Source organism: Clinocottus analis, unplaced genomic scaffold (genome assembly GCF_023055335.1).
Source record: "Clinocottus analis isolate CAN_PGR_092001 unplaced genomic scaffold, fCliAna1.0.p SCAF_2, whole genome shotgun sequence".
In the NCBI taxonomy this organism is placed as follows: domain Eukaryota; kingdom Metazoa; phylum Chordata; class Actinopteri; order Perciformes; family Cottidae; genus Clinocottus; species Clinocottus analis.
The window spans coordinates 20,452,378-20,474,909 of NW_027175931.1; the positions used below are offsets into that span (position 1 = coordinate 20,452,378).

Here is a 22,532-nt window from a genome sequence, read left to right on the forward strand (position 1 = left end):
ATTCAAAACTGTGATTTTACACCAGTCCAGCGCTACGGAAAAAGTTTCAGCAGTGGTTTGGAGCAGACACATTGGTTGCACTGAATAATGTTGCAGCTCATTGTCCGATGCCTGGAAGCCACTCTCACTCTCTCTTTTTGAGCGTGGGTGTGAAGAACAAAGGATGCACAAGCAACAAAAGCACTGAGGAAGTCAGATGTATATGCTGAAGTCGTCATTTGTACTATCTTAGCAGTGGAGAGGTGTTTTTTCTGCTGTTTCACAATGATAAAAAAGCACAAATACATAATGAACGGACGGCTATGCATCTTCCTAATGAATGCAAAACCAACATTTCTTCATTCTATATTATAAATGTTATCCTATTACATTATTTTGTTGTTGACACAATTAGTGTCAATACAGAGTAAAGATAAGATATACTGCCGATCACCAACTGCAATTCCACTCGCCAACCCCGTTTCACACGCGCTCTCATAAATACCAGATGGATCCACTTATATATCAGGGGAAGTAATGGAGACAGGAACCATAGCTCGCCGTCTTTTCATTCTGCTGAGCGGCGGAGGTGAGAAATCACTGAGACTGGACGGTCAGCATAACACAGGCGCTCCTGTCACACCAGCTTTAACAGCTTTTTCAAATGGAATGACCCACACACACCTCTATCGTACACAAACCCACACCTCTCACACACACAGATACACGCACACAAAGGGATTGAGTCAGAAAGAAAGGCTTTTCTGCTGAATGTTGCAGGGGGCTGTGTGGTGGAGGTCAACAGGGACAAGAGGTGGGGGGGGGGGGGGTGAATACAGATGGACTGCGAGACCAAAGGGGCTCTGATAAGGTGCAGGAGAGGGCACAGGGGTCCAGAGCAAATGAGGAGGGAGAGGGAAACTAGAGTGGGGAAAGATGTGGGCCACACAGTGAGCCGGTAACCAGTGGGAGATAACACACGCCGCCCGAGTCTTTTCACTGGGATTCATAGACTACGTCAAAAACTCTCCTTTATGGAGACCGAGAGCTCTCGATTACTCCTCCCCTGGCTCTCTGATGTGGGGGCAGCCATGATTTCCCCAAGATTTGGCGGAGAAGCTTGACGGATTGGTATTAATAGGATTCCGATGTTTTGACAATCTGACAAATAATAAACGCACAACCAAATGTGGTGGATGCACATTTAGCCACATCATGGTGGGACATTGTAGTCGGTGTGCTTTTTAGCTTCTTCTACCTTTGTAAAACTCAAATCCCCAATTAACTATTGTTTTTCAGCAGTTATTGGTCCTCTAAAAGTTTAAGTCACCTCCTCAGAGACACTTTGTATTTTAGAGATTCATTAGCTCAGCACACAGTTAACAGTCATTGTGACAATGGAAAAGTAGAAATGGTTTTCTTTTTCGCACATCTGATGGCAAAATATAGTCCCATTTGGATAAAGAGGGCAAAAAAGAAAAGTAATTATCAGAGTATGATGCCGCAATCTCAACAAATGAATTGATCTAATTTCAGCCACAGGTAATTATTCCGTCTTGGCTAGTCGGCCTTCCTATATCTAATTCTATGTGTGGTAGACTTTATGTATTTATCACCATCACCTCACAGACTCTAGTCCTCTCTTACTTCATCTTCATGAAAGTGTAAAGTGGGAATTTAGAAATAACCATTTGAATAACATGGGAAAAAAGAAAAGAATAAAAATAATTTGAATGTGGAACCTTTGTCTCAGAGAACCAGGTCCTGTAATTTAGCATTTGGTGAAATACAGTCAAATAAGATTCAAGCACTCAAGCACTCATTAATTGTACTGTTACAGTTAAGCGTGCAAAGAGAAACATGAACAACACAGTGCTTGAGGCAACTTACTTAACAACTTTACCTAAATATTTTTCTCTTTTAGATTAAGCTCAAGAGTTGAACTGGTTTCAAAGAAATACTTCTCGGAATTTTGCAATACAACGTACACTAAAAACTATTTATTTGACCTTTTCATTACATCACAGTTCAAAAGCCTGATTACTAATTCTCCAGAGGAGATAACATTTTGAGGTGATTTAAATCTGGTGCTAATAAACACAGTAAAAACACCCACACAGAGGAAAAATAACAGCATTGTCTTCGTCCTCTAATTGAAACTCTTCTCTTGCTTTCTCTATCTCGTCCTCTATCCCACAGAGACTGAAGCCAGTGCCATCCTGGTGTGCTTTACGTCGATGTGCCAATGTGTGCATGTGTTTGCCTGGGAGGCTGCCGGAGCCACTGAGCATATTAAAGACATGTTTACTCAGCTGAGGCTCCATTTGCCTTCTTCCTAGTACACAACCTGTGCAAAGGGATCAGCAAAGACCAGTTAAAACAGTTTGATGGTAAAGAGGGAGCGGTCTGACTAAGTGTGTCTTTTTTACAGCTTACCATAATAATAAGGACAGCGCGACCTTTTCGGATGAAGAGCAAACAGAGGCCGCTCTTCCCTTTGCGCATGGGAGAGCTTGATCTTTAGTCGTCTTTCATCCCTACGGCGAGGACCACTACTGATACGGCTACAGACGCCCACGCTGTGACGACACAGTGGCTGTGTGCCGCAGTAGCTGCTTTATTTCTTCTTCCTCCGAGCACTTATCAAACTGGAAACTATTCTTGCGTGGGACTTGAAACAATTCCTCTGTCAGTCAGAGAGAAGCCCTGTTTGATGTTTATTAAGTGAGGATAAGCAGCAGAGAAAGCAGGAACAGCTCCTCACTTAACAATACGAGTCTTCTTTTTGGCGCGCCAAAAAGGCGGCAGAAAATGTCAGAATTAGAATATCGCAGTCTTCATGCTTGCTTTCTGCTTCAAAGCAAAACTGGAGAATTAAGCGCAGCGGAGAAAACAAAAGACCTCACATTGTATTTAGAAACATTTCGATATTCATCGCTCGTTCATTTCGGCAGCGTTACTTTTTCACATTTTCAGTTAATTTCCGTATCCAAATAAGGACGAACTTCAAAGGGGCGAGACTGCTAGGCATATGACACTCATCCCACTCCGTTACAGATCTGTTAATTAGTGTACAAAATGAACTTGCTTCCAGAGCCAATTCCCTCTCAAAGACATGAGTGAAATACTTCTCTGTGTTTGCCTTGGCACGGCGCTCGTGTCGAACTGCCCAGTGAACCAAATCCTTATCAGACACAAACAACCCGCCCACGCTCAGCTCTGCAGCTAGCCTTGAGTGATGTCAGGTCCACTGAGTGTATGTTTTATGAGGTGATCCAAGCAGTGCGTGACTGGCTCGTCGGCTGAGCACAGAGCGCTGCTCTCTTTGAAGTCCGCTCCTGACGCCGCCGCCGCTATTGACTTTGAGTCCAGTGACTCACGGTGACGCAACAGGCCAACACACGGGATCCGAGGAGAACGGTATCACTGCAGTGTATCATCAGTGGCTTTTAACGGGAAGTGAGACAGACTGGAGCTGGCAACTGTGCTCTCGGTAAATTACACACTTGTATTCCTCTTTCTTTCATCGGCCTCTGTTTTTGCAACAGTGAGCGCATGTGTCGTGTCAGCGAGGGTGTAGAGACTGAACGGGGTTAAACGTGTAAGAGAGAGGCGTGATGATCTCCTCGGTGCCTGATGCGTCTGTGCCAAGATTTCACCTGAACGGCTGCACCTGCCCACATGCACTTGAGGGCCACGTCAACTCTTTGTATCTCCTGTCATTCTAGCTGTCTCTGTCTGCTTTGCAATGCACCATATTTTTCCTGCTCCTCTCGATGTCTACCTTCCAGCCGACCTGCCCACTTTCCTGTCACTCAGTTTTAATTGTCGAGCTCAGTATCTGTTTGTCTTTGTGCAGACCCCCGGCTTGACACGGGACACAGTCTTCCCCTGTCATGGCTGTGGGGGCTGACTTTTGGGGCACCCGAGGGCGGAGCCATTTTACTCTCAATGTGCAATGTGTGCAGCTATTAAATGCCCCAGGTGAGAGCTGGCAGTGTGACTTATCATTAGTTTGTCAGTCAGACTGACATCAATGCCTCCACATCTCCTTTGCATTAAGTGCAGTCTGTCACATCAGTGACACACACACAACCACACACACACACACACACACACACACACACACACAAGCACAGTTTTAGGGAACTCTTCTCTCCTGAAATAAAGCATTGTTTTCTTGAGAGTATTCTTGTAGATGTACATACCTCCCACGAGGAACATCAACGTCGTCTTTCCTCCAGCGTACATTTGGCTGAGGGTCTCCTTGTACTTGGCAGCGGAACTCCACCGTCTCCTCCTCCAGGACAACCTGATTGATGGGCCTCCGGAGGAAGGTTGGACGCTCTGCAGGATGGGCACAGAAATAGATAACTTTTGTAACGTAATACCGAGGGTTTATGTCAGTGTGTGAATACGAAGTGAATGCATCTGACAACTCACTTAGTTTTCACTCAAATAAATTCTATTTACATCCGTCAGTCTGAACATTACCTCTCGGTGTACATCTGTTATCTCTTTTACGATCAATACATAGACAAATAAATGCGGTAATGACCTTAAAAAGCACGATCATCCAAAATTAAGTTCCACTGGAAAAACCCAGGGTCTACTTTTAAGCTCAACGAGAGACATATCTCAGGTTGAGAACTAAACTGAGAATATACAGAGACATGAGGAGGAGACGCAAACCAAACTCACCAAACACTGTGACTTGTGCCGTCTCGCTGTCCCTCTCTCCGACCATGTTGGTACCCACGCAGATGTACATGGCGGCATCGCTCTTTCTTGTGTTGGAGATCATTAACTTCCCTCCTCGAATCTAAGGGGGAGAAAAAAAGTGTTACCTTAAATACATAGATAAAACATTTAAAACAACTGTCAAATGGGTTCAATGGAAGACCATTCCAGGAGGGAGAGCTTTTTTTCTTACACTGAGTACTCAGGGACTAAAAATAGAGATAACTGCGGCCAGGTATTCAAACAGATGGTAAAGGTACTCACAGTGATCCTGTCATCCTTGTCATCAATTCGCACTTTGTCTTTCTTCCAGTAGATGGTGGGTTCAGGGTGGCCTCTGGGAGGAACACACTCAAGGATGGCTGGCTCTCCTGCTGCCACCACCACGTCTGTCGGGTTCTGCCTGAAGTCATCTCGCAGCACTGAGGAGAAGGAAAAAAGGAAATGGTTCAGTGTGAGGGTGGTTGCGTAGCAGTACACTGAACTTAAATACTGAAATGTGAAAGTCCACCATTTCCCAATGTCTACATATGTATTGAGTTGTGTGCGTAACACAGCGTGAATGCTGCTTTCATGGTGGTTATTTGAATGGGATGTGCGGCTTCATCTGACAAGGCAAACACGTGAAAGCTAATTGGAGCTAATGGAGGTCCCTGTGGAGGTAAAAGAACAAACAGAGACAGAATGCCCTGAAGCCTGGTGTCACTCACATGTGAGAGCTCACAGGGGGGCAACACGGCTTCACTTTGCTAGCATGAACACATACACACATACACAAATCAGATACGTGCTAATGCACAAAAAAGGGTGGTCTGATGAATAAGTGTGGCATTGTTGCTAATCACCCTCAGGTAGGCCTTTTCATTAAAGAGATAGCCTCTCATTCAACAGAGTGTTTAACATAACACACAACAACAGGACTTTATCAAACAAGGAGAGCTGCTGTCACACACACAAACACACAAACTACCAGGATACCACGTCCATACCAATGAGTGAACGTGCATAATACCTAATGTGGTAAAAAGGGACAACCTGCGGGTCGCTCTGGCTCTCCTGCTGTGTGTACTCAAACAGATCGCTCTCCATTTGATCTCGAATAAATCTAATCTGTGGAGTAGCACTTTAGGAATTTTAGCTACAGCGGCGTCCACCCGTGCACCAGCGAGGGACACATATTCCTCTGAAGGATAAAAGGACTAAGCTTATTGGGGGGGATGTTTGAAGATGCTTGAGGAGGGCTAAATTAAGGGCAGCGACACAGGTCCTTATGTAAATTTCACGTAGCACTGGGGACAATGGTGGGGAGGGCCAGGATTATAAGAGCGGATAACTGGTCCCTGCGCTCCCGGCTTCTCTCATCCTTTCATTCAATCGCCTTACCCTCTCCACAGAAAGCCGGACAGCCATTGTCTTCTTATTTATTTATTTAGACCAAGGGGAAGCAGGGCGGAGGAAGAGAGGATGCTTTCAACCCAATTATCCTGGGGATGCACTGGGGTACCGAGTGGGACTTTTGTGTGACATGAATTCAAATGAAACCTTTACATAGGAGTAATAGGGGAGAATACAGACGAGGCAGAGGTTTTCTTTCAGTAATGCAGAGCTGTCCTATAAGAGCGAAGGTAATTAGCCAGATCCACCATGGCGGACCCCCTGGCCGGGGTGGGCACAACACCCACTACCTCTGGGCTCTGTATTAGCATTACAAACAGGAGTCCTGGCGTTTAAAATCATAGCCAGGTTTGGACCATACACGGCCTGTTGTTTTCAAGATTGAGTTGGATTTAATTGCTCCTTTCCATTCATTGCTGATAGCACCCATGGGATTTTGTCAGAATCAATTTCCTTTGAAACGGAACAGTGACAACCCCCCCCCCCCCACATGTTAGGTGAATCATTAAGGCGCGTGTGCCATGCAGTCTAATCTGATCTAAAACTGCACGGTACGTCACGGTAAATGCATCCCTACCCCGGCAATCTAAGTAAATACACAAAATGTAGAAACAGATAGGAAAAAGAGAGCCAGCCACACGATCCAGCAAATAAAATGCAACACACACACGCACACATACACACACACACACTTGTTGAGGATGGGATTAAACACTGTGCTGCAAACAGCTACAATAAAGCAAACAGACACCACTGGTATACTGGTTGTGCCCTGTGTGTTGGCTTGGGACTTGCTAATACCAAGACAACACTCTGAACAGATATATTTACTAAGGAAATGAGGGAAGGGCCAACTCAAACACATTTTAGTCCACTATCTAATCCTAACCACTAGGTCGTCAAAGGCAACTTCCTACAGTTAACATACACACACACACACACACAAATAAAATATTTCCCTTGCTTCATTACAGTATGAACATGTATCTATTGTTGCCTGCAGGCACCTCTGTGGGCTCAAATACCCTGTATCAGGGATCATAAGGCAAGTGAATGCTTTTCTATTAGAATTACAACATGACTGTTTTCTCTGTTAATCTATGTGCGGTGCATTTGATATGTGTGTATCATTAACTGGGTTTGCCGTATTTGCTGTCAGAGACCGAACTCCGGCTCCAACTCTGAGGCCTGTAGGCATTCAGACCCGAATCATCCGACAGACGTAAGGTAATTGCCTTTCTATCCCCCTGAAACATGCCGCTCTTCTACCACTGACAACATCTCACCTCCCATGGAGTTTCAACAGGCCCCAAACTCTGCCGTCTTGCTTACTTGCTTATTAATATGTATATATTTCTACATTTACACCCCTCTGTTGGCAATTGCTACAGCTGTCAATCCGGCTGCGGGCTAAAAAGAGCCCATATCTGAATAATATTAATCTGCCTTTGCTGCTCGTATTTTATTTATTTCCCAAATATCAGAGGAGTGGGCTGACTTGAATGCAGGAGCATCAGGCAGGGAGCAAAGCATGGTAAATGTGCAGCTCTTTCAGCTGGCACTGTTTCAACACCTTGAACTTATGAGGAAGGGAGTCAGCTCGCAATGTGCAACTGTGAAATAGCCAAGGGGTTGAGAGTGGAGGTCTTTGCCAAAATAGAAACACAAAGGGAGACACCCACACAGTTACTTTGTAAACCAGGTTGTCCTACATTGGCAGGGGAGGCCTATGCCAGCAACCATTAGGGAGGTCCGCCTGTGCGTGTGCCTGTGTGTTCTGACCTAAGATAGACTCTGCTCACAAAAAAGTCCTTCTGATGCAGGTTGCAGGTAGATGACAGCGCAGACACCCGGCATCATAGCACAGAGGTGGTAGGGCAAGGACAGGTGAGGAGAGATATTTCGTACAGTGCACCCTTTTCTCCCACCCAAGATATTACTCACCGGAGGGTGACACTGCTTGTCGGTAAGATTAGTGGGGAGCCTTGACTGAAGCGTCCAGCCTGCATACTGAGATAAGTGCTGACAAATGCATTTACCTACAGGAGGGTACCTAGCTTTGGTTCATAAAGGTTGCGCGCTCATCACAACACCACAGACTAATGTCCTCCGTTTTGACATTCACATCACTTTGATGGACGTTCACTACGCACTCCAAAAACGCAGAGGCGAACCTGACAAACTGTGAAATGTTTCCTAAAAGCTGCAGGGCTCGGTGTCTTTTTGTAATACGGCAAATGCAGATGTCGCGTATGTTTGCGTGGTTTATTATTACATTTCCCTTCCCTATTTATTGCCATGAAAGACCCTCCGTGCTTTCACAGATATACTCCAGGGTCAGGGGCTAAGAAACTCAGAGAGAGATTACAACAGCTAGAAGCCTGGGGCCATACCCCGGCACCCAGATCCACCACCTTCTACCCACACTCTGATTAGAAAATAAACCATGCACGCACACACGCACGCGCGCACACACACACTCACACACACGCACACACACGCACACAACGTCGGAGAGCTGTAGAGAGGTTGCTCCAAGCTATAATATTATTTCGTTCGAGTGCTTTTTTTGTGCTTCATCCAGCAGAGTGCTATTACAATACCGCCGTTTTCAATTCCACCCTTAGAGAAAAGAGACAATATATATGTCACTTGACAAAACATACCAAATCCACTCTATGTGCTGTCATTGGTGTTTTGTATTACTGTTGACGCTGAAAGCAGGGGATTGATAATGCCACACTATATATTACTAAACTGTGAAAGGAGATGTGCCCCATTTGTCTGGATGCAAGCTGTTTCCCCGGGTCTGACTCGCTCATTTGCCCTCCCACCGGCCGGAGCTGACCTTTGCCCCCCCATCCAGATGTAGAAATTACCCCCTCAGCAGGCAGGCAAGCAGCAGGTTCGCACATATCCCCGACATTGCTCCAGTGAGAGGTTGTAGGGTCAGACCAGAGAAACAGCTGCACAAATATGGCTGGCTGGCGGTGCCCAAGGCTGTACCTCCACTGAGAACTGAGACTCTCATCATTAGCAAAACTCATCACCATCTCTCTCTCTGTCTTATTCTCTCATATCACCATCAGAGGTCATTCTCTGTCTCTTTCTGTTCCTTCCATCCCCTCAGTTCATTTTGTTCCCCCCGATCCCACAGCGCTGTCCAATGGGTTGCGGCCTGCCCCCTCCACTCGCTTTCACGTGCTTGTCAGGGCTTTCTATGCACAGACTGCAGATGAGGTTTTGCAGATGAAGCCATATACATGCACACCCAATCATTCCCCACAGACCATGGCCAAGCCTGATATGATCTCCTCCACCATTCTCCCTATCTGTAAATCCCGGCCGAGGGATTGTAAATAACACTGTCACTTTCACAGATAAGATGCAGGAAATATGGAAAAGAGTGAAGGTAAAGAGAATCATATGGTCGGCGGTGATACAATAGTGGGGGGAAATCACAGGTGGCGATATCATGTGAAATGTGCATCTTTAATAGAGCCATGGGTGTACGAAAAGAGACATAGTGTGTGTGCTCTGGCGAGAACACGAAGAAAAGAGGCGAGGCACAACACAACACAACAGGGGATGAGGAGAGGATGCCTGATGAAGGTCAGACTGAAGAGGTGCGGAGGAGCACAAAGGTGCTGAATACTGTAAAGAAATGGAGTGCATTCCATCAAACACATATTGTGCCTCCATCTCTGATTCATTAGACAACGTCAAAACAAACATCCTTATTTCAAACAGCAGCCCTGTTCAAAGCTCTTTTTTTTCAAGGAGCACCTCTAATTTGGCCTAACAAGCCCCTCGGCAGCACAGTGATGACAGTGGGACCACAGTGGGCGATTCTTCTGGTCGATCCAGGGAAAAATGTGTGGGGTCGCTCCTGAGAAACAATATAATTAACTCTTAATGAACCTCTTTCCTTAAGTAATATCAACACACACATACATACACATTCTCTCTCGCTCCCTCTCCCTCTCTCTGTCACACACACACACACACAATTCAATTTAGCCTAATCCATGCTTTATGGTAATGTATAGCTCATTAAAATGTTAGTTAAAAACTCATTAAAATTCACTTGAAGAAGTAATGGCTTCATTACAGTAATATGCTGAAAAGCAAAGAAAAAGACAAGGACAAGGAGAAGAAAGAGAGCAGAGAGCGACAGCTTTCTAATCACTTAATTGTCTCTAAAATGGAATACATTTGCATAATAAATAACGATGTGCTGTATCCTCCATTCTATCTCCTTTTTCCCCCATTCTCATAGCACACTGTAATTAAACGCTACAATTAAAGATGCATTTTGCCCCCAAAAATGATTTTGGTGGCCACTCCAGTTTTCATTCTGTTGTCTTGTTTATGGTCATGAATGTGTTCGCGGGGCTTGGCAGATGCAGACAGTGCAACGAAACTGGAGCTGGCTGATACGGACGAACAATGTGCCCGTGGGTCTTTGTGCCTGCTCCGATAAGGCATAATGTTGTGCTGATGCTTGTGCTCAGGCCAGAACGGACACTTTACAGCCGGAAGGGGGAGTAAGACGTGAAGGGAGAAGAAGAAGAAGAAGAAGGGGAGGCGGGTTGTAGATGAGAGTGGGATTGATTTCCTGCCAATTCCAGCACACAGACAGCACAGACAGGGGTAGTGAGGCATCATGATGGAGCAGGTGGGTCTGCTTCCTGCGTCGGGTACAGGAGGAGTGGGGAGGAAGTAAAGTGAGAAGAAGAAGAGGAGAGGAAGTCGTGCACTCAGGCAGACAGGCAAACGTCTCCTGTTAATGTCTTCTCTCTTGGTCTCCTATTGCATCAGTCCCATCTAAACATGATGGATAATATGGTATGCGAGCTGCTGGAGCTTTGTGAGGAGGAGTGTAATAGTGGCTTGCTTAGTAGGCATATTGAATGTGGAATACTGGATCAGATTTAGGAAGATCTGAAAGAAGCAAAGTCCTGTCAAAGTCTTAGTCAATTGAACTCTAGAGGTCTCTGGGTCTTCTACTCTGCGGGAGATGGCTTAAAGAAAACCAAACTTGCAATCCTGAGTAATCCTACTACCTCATCTCTCTCACGAGAGTTCTCTCATTGTTCCCAGCTGCGACTGCGACACTGGGATTGAGTCTGTGTGTGAGTCATCGTGGCAAAATAAAAGTACTGGAGAGACACCTGCTGTCGCAGAAACTGCCACAGAGGCGGTTTTGAGTACTTTGCCAGCTGTTTATTTTCTGTCACTATCGCTGGATTTTGTCACAGCGATAGTGTCGCAAAATGATATCCCCACATGTATTATGTCCAGGTAAACCCACAGGTCTTGGAAAATTTAAGACATGCAAGTGACGATGTCTTCAACTTTTTCCCTCATTGGCAAAAAAATAAATATATTCTGAACGTACAGAAGCAACCTTCCATCTGCCATCTTATCCACTTTCTACACCACCTCAAACAATGTCTCAATATGTCATTATGTGCCAACCCAGTCATGTAGTCTGAGTTCTTGGCAGCAGCCTGGTTTCATTTACGACCCTCAGTCCTTTTGCTGCGTGTCGTCCCCTCTTTCTAGCCCACCTATTCTGTCATTCTCCAGCTGCACTAATAAAGCCAATAAAAAAATCTCATTATTTTCCGTCCTCAGCACCTCTCACTTTTAGTGTTATGGTGACTGAACATGTATGAACCCCTCACAGTTTCATCATGAAGCTATTCAAGTGTAACAGATGTCCAGCTGTTACACACTGTCGCACTGGAGGAGTTACGGGAAATTACCTGAACCTAAATCTAAAATGCGGTTTGTTTGACTATGTGTGTGTCTTCAGCATATTAGTGTGAGCTGTGGCCTAATGACATTGAGGTAGCGACCTTCCTCGGGGAAAGATAATCCCCAGGATGCTGCTGAACTGTGTCCAGGCTCGCAGAGCAGGACTGGAATCCCTCAGAGACAGCATAAACACACACACACACACACACACACACACACACACACACACACAAACTAAGTCACCAATTTGGTGTGGCACACTTACACAGGCTTCTCTGGTGAAAATTAAACCCTTGCACTCAAGTTTTGCAGTCAACTGTGCAAATCTTCATATAATCTTTAATAGCTTCCCCCTTTTTTTCTTTATGCCAGCCTATTTGCTGCAGCTCCCTCTGCGTGTCTTATTTTATTGTTTTGGTCTATAATTGGATTGGCAGTAACGGTGAGCAGAGAGACGTTAAGATCTTGTAAAAGGTGTCACTCTGCTATAGCGGCCCTGTTTTAATTAAGCTCTCGGCTGGAGTTGATCAGCTTTTATCTCGCTCGCTGTGATGAGCCCCGAGTGCAAGTGTGCTCAGCGGCGTAATGCAGAACAGAAAAGAAAGAGAAAAGTGCTCACAACAGCTGTACTTAGCCCATTTTACTGGACGCAGCCTCCCTCCCCAGACACCAATATACACATGCCTGGACCAAGAAGATACTGGGAGACATCATAAAATGTCAGTGTGTTTGTGTGCATGTATGCCATTACTGTGTCTCCTTGCGCTCATTGTGACAGAGCCCCGCCCGTCAGCGGTGTACAGTCATGTGTGTACTGGTGCAGATGCAGAGCCAGATCCCACAACATGGAGGCGGAAAATGATCACAAACAACCATTTGAAACCAACGCAACACTGCTGTGAATTCAAAACTAATCCTACTTTACTTTACAGTCGCTTGTGCGTGTGTAAATGTGAATGTCAGGCTCATGCTGTAGGCAGTGCTGTACGTGGCATAATGATTAGAGAGCTGTTCATCACAGTCCTCGCCTGTTCCCCCCTCCTCAATCCTCCTAATGGCCTCCTCAGATCACCTTTCCTTCAATCAATACCGCCTGAAAGGAAGAATCCCACACCTAAGGACACTTTGTTCACCACTGTAGATCACAGGTGACACATTTTCCATACTAGGAATCATCCGCTAGTTTTGGATCAGAACCTTACACAAGACTTTGAACTAGTGCTGACATCCATCAAATGTAAAGGCCTGTCAGTGGTCGAGGTGGGTGGTTCGGGAGGGGGTTGATACAGTGAAGATTTGTGAGCAGAGGAAGGCCGAGGTCTGTCAGAGTGCCGAATAGAAAGCAGGCTAGCAGATGAGGCGGGGTGTTAAATCACATGCAGCCCAGATGCAGAGACATTCAAAGAGATTTATTGATCATTTTATAGATCTCAACTCTTGAGGAGGAGCAAAAATTTAACTGGTTACAGAGATGACCTTTACAACAGCCTCAACCATGGCGAGGGATTCTTTCCATGACCCAGTGTGTATACGTGTGAGCTGTTTATGATCGAGCAGATGCACCATTTAGTCAAGAATGTGCGTCTGAAAAGTCACACTCTGAACAACCAGCACCACTATCACCCGAAGATGCGCTCTACCCTTTACTGTTTTTCTGCTGGAGCTTGATTGAATGCTGCGAATAACATCTAAATATTTGGAATAAATCGCAGCAGTGCTGCTGCCTGCTCAGCAAATCACTGCTACATTAGGCGCTCACATCAGTAGCACACACTCACACTCTCACACACACACACAAAAAGTACAATTTTAAGTGTTTTTGCTGTGCAGAGTATGTCAGTTTGCAAGGAAAGCAGGGCAATGCACCGACAACACTAATAACACACTGATCAATCAATGCACTGGTGTATGAGAAGTCCATGGCTCATGCAATGAAATCCTAAGAGACAACAAACACACATGCGCAGACATGTATCTCTGATTCACATGTCCGTGCGCTGACGTGCCATGCGGAACACTTCAGCATGGGCGCTTAAGTGCTCTGACATTAACTATCTGAGCCGAGCGTTTAAATGATTCATCGAAGCTATACGTGCTCCGTGCGCATGACAGTCGGGTTGCTTCTTCTTTCACAATCCAATTCGTGTTAACTGCATTACAGAGGAGTAATTGGGTTAGTTCCATCTGTAATCAGCTTACTGCCTCGGTGCAGCTGCGTATACCTGCACACCCATGCTTATGTAACCCGCGTGCTAATGAGGGGAATTTCATTCATTTCAGGGCACGCAGTAGAAACCCAGGATGCTCGCTCAGGTAATCTGGGCTGCTGGAGCCGTCAGTCTGTATGTAACAACCCTGGTGTGTGTGCGCGCGTGTGTCTCTGTGTGCGAGTGAATCCATGCTCAAATTATCATGCAAATGGAAACAATCTGAAACACACCACTGGCTGCCATGCTCAGGATCTGTGCAGAGTGCTGTGTCTAAACCATTACTGCCCCCACACCCCCAGCCTTTTTTTAAATTTTTTCTCCTGGTTTATCCCATTCCCTCTCAAATCGTATAAAGCAGCACATCACGTATGCAGATTAAACAGTATTGTTTTCATACTGTGTTACGATTACAAACTTGTCCAATACATCTCTGTCGGCCGAGGTTAATCATTTAGGCAAAGGAACCAAGTTAATGAGCCAACTTCTAATCCGAGGCTATTTGGAGTTCTGTCAACAGTATTGACTGCACTGCAGATGGGATAAGATATCGTTGGAGGGCACCGATGACCTACATAGCAAGGACAAGACAGTGGCTCAACAGCAGCACAGCGATCCCACAGCTCTCCAGGGCACAGATTCTGCAGCAAAGACCCAACGCTAAAAAAGACACTGTGTGTGTGTGTGTGAGTTTCTGTTTCCAGTTCCACCCACGCAGTGTCCTTTATCTTTACAGTCCCCATCTTTTATATCACACAGTATAAGAATCCAGTGAGACGAGCTATATACCGCTATTACCACTATCTGCTGTACAACACACAATCAATACTGATTTCACCTGGCAATTAGCTAATAATTCAAGGAGCCAGAACTCCTGAAGATAGAGGGTGGGAAGGCGGTGGAGTGGGTATAGCTGTGGTCTGACAAGTGTCTGCTGTGAATGATGCTCATGTGAGTAGATAAAATCAAGTGTGTTTTAACGACAGAGAGCATTAAGAGCATTAATAGCATTATAGCTGATATCAGGCTTTATAATTCAATGATTAGGATGCAGACACATGTGATGTAGACATGAAGTGGTTTTTGGTCATATATGTGATTGAAGTAACCTTTATTTATTTGACGAATACACATTATTAGTATTAGTTAAATAGAGTACTTATTCCTAAATCCTGTTAATATCCCGTAAGTAATTTGGTAAAGAAAATAGAGACACTGAAATTTATTTAATTGATTACAAGTATTCAACATATGGACAATTAAGTTTACAATAATCAATGAACCATTAACTGGTGTACACTTGTTATTTAAAGTTGAGATTCTCCCATACATATACAACATATTTCTTAAGAAATTATAGAGCCATAAGATAGATCGTCCTAATTATTTGATGTTAAAGTACACAAAACACTATTTGAATGAGAAACTATGTCTCCTCCGCCTGAGGATAATACCTTTTACAGTAAACGTAGCCTTTGAACCGTCCGGAAATCAGTTCAATTCTGAAGACAACTCCATCTAACGCTTGGATCAAAGGTGACTATCTTGCCATTTAAGACACAAGGCATTTTTTTCTTTTCTTTGATGAATTCCAGGTCCTTGAAAAGGTCACTGTGGTACAATGACATTTGAAATCGCCATGTCTAACCCCAGAAAGCCGTGCGCTGGGGAGCCATTAGGAGGGACTGTAGTTGGGGTGGACATTTAGTGCGGCTGCATACACCACTTGAGCTGTTTTTTTTTTTGCCTCTGCTGGACTCCCTGATTACACACAGTCACTGCACTCTCAGATCGGTGGGGGTGGTTGACACACATCCATGATACAGGCACACGCACACAGACCCTAACTCTCTCTCTCTCTGTTTTTCACACACACACACGCACTGATGCTATAAAACTCCTGGATGTCTGAACACAGAAACAAACAGACGCACTGTCCCCCGGGCATTGTGAGACTATGGTTGTTGTAAAACCCAATTAGTGTGTGTGGTTTTATCAGTTCTCTCAGTTAGAGCCACACATACAGATTACAGCTTTCACACATTGTGTTTCGCAAGCCCTGGTGATCTGCCCCCTGCTGGACGTACACAGCCAAACATGTACATGTTGAGAACTACATATGAGGAAGATGAGGGGTGAATTACCGTGATCAAGCATTCTGTGTTAATGCGTTCTCCATAGGAGCCTTAATCAAGATAAATGAGTGTAAAATCTTAGTGTGTCTGTTTCAACAAAAGGTTAATTTATTATACAGAGGCAAGGCTTTCCCTAATAATCGACAACTACACACCAAGAACCACATGTTGTGTGTATGTATGTGTGTGTGTGTATTTCAACATGCATGCATCAAGCGTTTAGATCTCTGGTGATGCAAGAACACCGCCTCCCTCAGTCTCCATTGCGAGTTGTTAAACAAAGATGAGGTCTGTTTCCGGTTTTCCTGCTCTGCACGTCTCGGAGCTGGATTCCCGGCTTTGAAATAACTGTAGCAGAAGAATGCAGCGGGCGGCTGATGACGGCGTCACAACACCAGCCGCGTGCCTGTTTTCAAACACCTCCATCTCCCACAGCCACATTAAAGAGCAGAACAGAGCGGTGGCAATCGCAGCCGCTGTGCTGTGCGAGCCTCTGCTCCACCGCTGCCGTCAAAAGAGCTACTTCTGCATTCATGCGCCGCACCACTCTGGGGCCTTTGATGGCACAGATCACTGTCAAGATGTGGAGGATCTCACCAAACACACAGTATGGCTGGAAGATATTGTCAGATAGGATTCTGTATATTGTGGGAGTGCACACAGAAAACGCTTGCCCTGCACACACGTGTGTGTTTTTGTGTGACCCTGATTTAGTCAATTTGATTAGTATAGATTAGCTAATTATTTTCAAACGGCATTAGCATTATTGAATATCAAATGGCATCCTAGTGACTTTTCTCCCAATATCATTGACTTCCACTAACGCTGGAGATGGCCCTGCTCAATAGGAGTCAAGAGCTAAGTAGCAATCCAGCCAAGAGACGGAGGGAGAGACAAAGAGGGGCAGACAGAGAAACAGAGTGAAGTGTGTTTTCACCATCTTTCATTATTCAGCCTCAAGCCATGAATAACTGAATAACTGAATCCATGATAGCAGGGATGGAGAGTTGTATTTTCATAAAAGCATGTCTGAATGTGGGGGGAAGCATAACAAGCCACAGGAAAGAATCCTCCTCCTCCACCGAAAAAGGTCTTTAAATGAAGAGCTAGGAGCTCCACTCATGCATGACTACGTCCATTTAGCACGGACCTTCGCACCCACACCCTTTTCTACTGGATTCGCTCAGAAATAAATAAACAGTGACGCTTAAAATGTCTACTACTTCTTGGAAGTGAATTGGATGGTTTGGCCACTAGGACAACCATTGTTATTATAGCTAGCATTAAGAGCAGAAAGGTAAGGAGTGAGCATGCTGCAAAAGAAGGGGACCCCTGAGTTACATGCCTCAGTTACAACCAGCACTTAGCATCCTCCACGGGAGATCTTACCAGGTTATTGTTGCATGTTTTACATCAACATGACCCCGCAGGCGCTGCGCCACTGACGACACACAACACGCACGTGTGTTTGCTTTGTCACATTATAGCACAAACGCCCTTGCCCAGCTAAAAACCTATCATTAACACAGATAATCCATTGCCGCTCTTCAATAGAGCACTCGCATGATTGAAGTCGGTAAACTCATTTGTGAGAAAAGAAAAAAGAAGAGAAAAAAAAATGCAGTTTAAAATTGCCTTTTCCAATTCATCTGCCGATTACCATAATCACTTCATGGCTGACAATACTTTGTAAATGTGTGTGCTATTAATTCCAGCAATTACGGGAGCTAAATGCAAATGGCCTGCGTGTGTGGACGGACCATCGATAGAGCTGATAAAGCACAAACAAACCCAATCTTACGCCCGCCACTGTCGCGTGACTCTCCTGCTGCGCTTCATCATTATCCTCTACGAGTTTTCTCCGAGCAATTGAGGAAGAAAACTTTGCTTGCGTTTCGACTCTACATGCCGAAAGTGGGTCCTAGACCAATTCATAGAGGTCATTTCACTGTGAAAATGGATTAATTCGGAGTTCACAGTGAACACTTCTTGAAATGTAATGGCTGCATCACTCCACTCCCACTACACCACTCCAGCGTATGCCTCTAGACAGTGCCTCAAGCTGTAGATCACTCTCCTGTGAGCCCTCACTGCACTGTCAGACCAGCAAATTCTGCCTTCATTAATAGCAGCCACTCATGTCTGACTTAAATTAACGTGCAGGCTATCAATTAGCTTGAGTAAGGCCAGGCATAGTGTACTCAAGGGGAAAGGAGAGATGCATCCTGAATAGACTCCGGACAGCGCAGACAGATGATACTGCATTTTACTACCATCATTAGGCCATTTTGTTTTTTTTTGCTATATTTTTCCCTTACTATCTTCAATATTCACCTTTTCTTTACCCTTGACCTTCATTTTGACATAATGCATTCCTCAGCCCTACCTTAAAACCCTTAAAACGGAGTAAAGACACAGGCACATGCTTACTACATACAAGAGCAGCTTTCAGGACTAAATATCCACACACTGCACGGCACCTTGAATTTTAATACATTTTTGTTGTCCCACACCATGATGGAAAATGTCAAGAGAGGCTTGAACATTGGTATGGGTTCCTTAGCCCAACCATGCATCCATACACAATGAACCACCATCTAACCTCATGATACCTTGATCAAATATGTTCTCCATAACCTCTTGCAGTTTCCTCTTGATTATGCATGCATCCATCCATCTTTCCATCTACGCCTTTTTCATGATGGGTTAATTTCTCTCCCATTGGCTGTTGTGCGAGTGACCCTGACGACCCAGGAGAATTCCCTAACAGGCTCCCATTGCCCATCAGAATTGATCGGTCCACAGCACCCTGTCAGACGCGATCAATACATCATTCCTTCAGTAACAAGCCCTGCTCGCTTGCCGCCTCTTCCTTCCCTGCATCGCTTTACTTCCATTTTATTATTATTTCTCACAGCGGATCGATGCAGGCAAACAGGCTCACTGTAAACCACACCACAATTAGAGCAGCGTCTAATCTTCTTGTTGACTCCATCTCCTTCACAACAGCCAGCGCATAAAACACAAATGATAATGAAATCTAATGGAATTCTGTGGAATTAAATCACTTAAACAATGAAGAGGGCCCAGCAACAGCTCTGAACCAATAAAGATCCTGATCGAGGTATCTACCAGTCAATATCTTATATGCACATCTGCTTAACAAGGCGGAAGAGCAGCTTCTCTTCATGATGGTGCAGCATTTGCCTCTCTCTCTCTCTCTCTCTCTCTCTCTCTCTCTCTCTCTCTCTCTCTCTCTCTCTCTCTCTCTCTCTCTCTCTCTCTCTCTCTCTCTCTCTCTCTCTCTCTCTCTCTCTCTCTCTCTCTTCACCTCCTCCCCCAATGCTTTCAACAGGAAAAGGTAAAAAGTTGACAAAAGTGTTTGTGAAAATAAGCGAAAAAACAACAATGCATTTCAAACGAAAAAGACATAAGCAAGCACATTTTTACTCTATATACTAATACACACAAACACACACATTACATGTACGTGTGTGCCAACGCACATTAGAGAAATGACACACGAGTGAACACAGTTGGAAGTACATGTCTATTTTCATCCCATTAAGTGAATCTCTGCAGAATAAAATGTCTAATATTGAGCACCAGAAATGACATGCTTTGTAGTGCTCGAATCTAATTATAAAGTCAATCCTTAATTAGGTTAATTTTATTAGGGGAAGCACTAATGACATGGGATCCCCCCCCAATAACTTAAATAATATCCTATTTATTTGTCTCTCTCTTTAACATTCATCAGTTTTGAAAATAGAGATTAAAACTGTCACTGACTGTGAGAGAGCTGACTCATGCAATGTCATCGCATGATCAGCTGGTTAATGAAGAGACCAAAATAAAGGTACAGTAGCTCTTATTTGAATTATTGAATTATATATTTAACACGGCTGTGTAGTTTGGCCTGGGTTTGGGAGGTCTGAAAGCAGCGCTGGCGATGTGAGAAAAAGCTGCCTGCTCGGTGCAGCCGGTGTACGGGGCAGCCGTGTGGAACTGCAGGAGTAATTAGCAAATCGGGCCCCGAGCACCCTGTGAAGTCCGGCCTTTGAAGGAGGGAGCTCAGACCCATCAGTGGCCCCTCTGATGTATGTTTGTGCATCTTTCAAGGGAGTGAGAGCTGCTAACGAGGCCTCATCTATTACCATTTGAGATGTAATTAGCGTTGTTGGAGGAATGGAGCGGGGCCAAGCCAGAGTGGCTCAATCTGGGCTCTAGTTGCCTCGTATCCCACAAGGCAGCAACAGCAGGAGGATAAAGTGAGCGAGTGGAAGGAGACTCCCTGGAGAGGAGACAGGGCCCCAGCAGCCCTGACACACAGGCCAACCAGACACATAGCCACCATACTGCAGCACAGGGGTGCATCAAGGCTGGCACCACCAGGCTCTTTGTTGAAGAAAGGGGGCCTCTAAAACAAACATATGCACATGTTGCACACCCCGTAGTTAAGCAGTTGAAGTATCTGTTGTGGCGCTTACTCGTCAAAGGTTTTGCCTTTTACAAGGCAAACCAACAATATCATCCAAAAATAATGTTGTTGACCTCTTCTAGGTGTCTTTTAGTTGTGTAAAGTTAGTATGGCACATCCAATGTGTGATAATGTCCCTTCCACAGCGATAAAGGTGTCTGATAACCTCCACACCTCAAAGAGACACTATGTCTTTTTCTCCCTCTCCATCCTTACCAGAACACACCGTGCATCTTGTGCTATTCACAGCAGCCACTAGCCTTCTCCTCTCTTCATGTCCTTCTGTGTGTGTGTGTGTGTGTGTGTGTGTGTGTGTGTGTGTGTTTGTTACAGTGACGTGAGGTCAGGTGCGACTCATGCTCTGTTGGCTGCTTTAGTCGACTTTTAATAGGGTTCAGTTGCCAGCCCCTGGGTGTCTGGGAGGGCCATGAGGGTCATGACCTGTTTTCACCGGACATCAGCAGTGATTTAGTAGACGCTGATGAGCCAATAGTCTTCATCAGGTCTCCCTCTACACAGGCACCACCAACGTATTACACAATGTAGGTATTACATGCTACTTGGTGGAGACAGCGGCAAAACAGCCCTCGGTCTAAACACGTAACTCTGAGATGACTAAGACTCACTGACAACTGGTGAAAACTTAAACCAGTTTAAGTTGCAGTCACCTCTCTGGAGAGGAGTGGTGTAACTGGAGTGGGAAGCGGGAAGGCTATTCAGCAGAGACCGTATGGACCGTGCACGATGCAGTCACCTCTCTGGAGAGGAGTGGTGTAACTGGAGTGGGAAGCGGGAAGGCTATTCAGCAGAGACCGTAATCTGTGTCAGGCCAAGACTCTTTTTTTGCTTTCCTTCACCCTCATCCTCCCTCGACCCACTATGGTTGTTGAACTAGGACATGAGGCAGGTCTGCTAGCATCTGTATCCAGCATGGAGATGAATCAATGGGGCCTTTAAGACTCTCCACTATCTCTCTCTGTCGCAGCCCCACTATTAATGAGTGGGAACCGGGGCCCGTCTACTCCCCTCGTGGCCATGCGTGAAATTACCAGCCGTGAATCAACACAGCATTTATGGGCAACCACAAATTAAAGTGGCTAAATCTGCAAGGACAACCAGACCTTGCACAAACAAGAGGATCACAGGGCAGGCTGAGAATGAAACCCGAGGAATCCAATATGTGTATATACATTAATAAAGAGAAAAATATATAGTATATTAGGACAAAGGGGCTTCTCTCTGTTCTCAGTGGACATTATTGGTCTGGTGTGAGTGAGCGGATCAATGGTATACTCGTATAATTGCCAGGACAAGCACCTGACTGGGTGCTTATTTTCATTCGAGCACAAAAAGCACAATAAAAAAAGCAAAACAAAACTGATATAAAAAAGGATAAAGGTGAGATCAGACCATATAAATAAGGAGCATGGTAACATAATAAATAGGTAAACAAACAGTAAAGCTGAAGGGGGGAAAAGGCTTTTAAACATTTAAGCACAGCGGCGGGAGATGCTGCAGGATGACCAGTAATGGGAGAGGGGGAGGGAGCGGAGCAGTGGTAAAAGCCTGATGAAATAAAAGACTGTACCCTCGCTCCACTTAGCCATCAGACAAAGAGATGCTTTAGGGAGTGCGTGAGCAATATCACCATAAAGTCAAAACATGCTGTGTGTCTGCAGCTGTTTCAACGCCGCCTGCATCTCTAAACACTGAAATGGATTATGGAGTAAAAAATAAATAAAAAATTCGTCAAGAATGTTTCCAGAAATAAATGGTGGTTTGGAAGAAAAAAAACAAGTTTAAAAAAAAAAAACATACTGTATATTAGATGTC

The 22,532-nt window shown here is 44.9% G+C and overlaps 1 protein-coding gene across 9 annotated transcripts in view; it reads right to left on the reverse strand.

Annotated features, from left to right (window-relative positions):
- robo2 (roundabout, axon guidance receptor, homolog 2 (Drosophila)) overlaps positions 1-22,532 on the reverse strand; it is a 248,847-nt gene that overhangs the window by 51,812 nt on the left and 174,503 nt on the right. For all 9 annotated transcript variants that reach the window (XM_068585861.1, XM_068585860.1, XM_068585862.1 and 6 more), the window contains exons 3-5: positions 4,984-5,141; positions 4,681-4,801; positions 4,188-4,326 (exon numbers count right to left, since the gene is read on the reverse strand). In XM_068585861.1, coding sequence (XP_068441962.1) covers positions 4,188-4,326; positions 4,681-4,801; positions 4,984-5,141 — 418 coding nt within the window. The remainder of the gene's footprint in view (positions 1-4,187; positions 4,327-4,680; positions 4,802-4,983; positions 5,142-22,532) is intronic.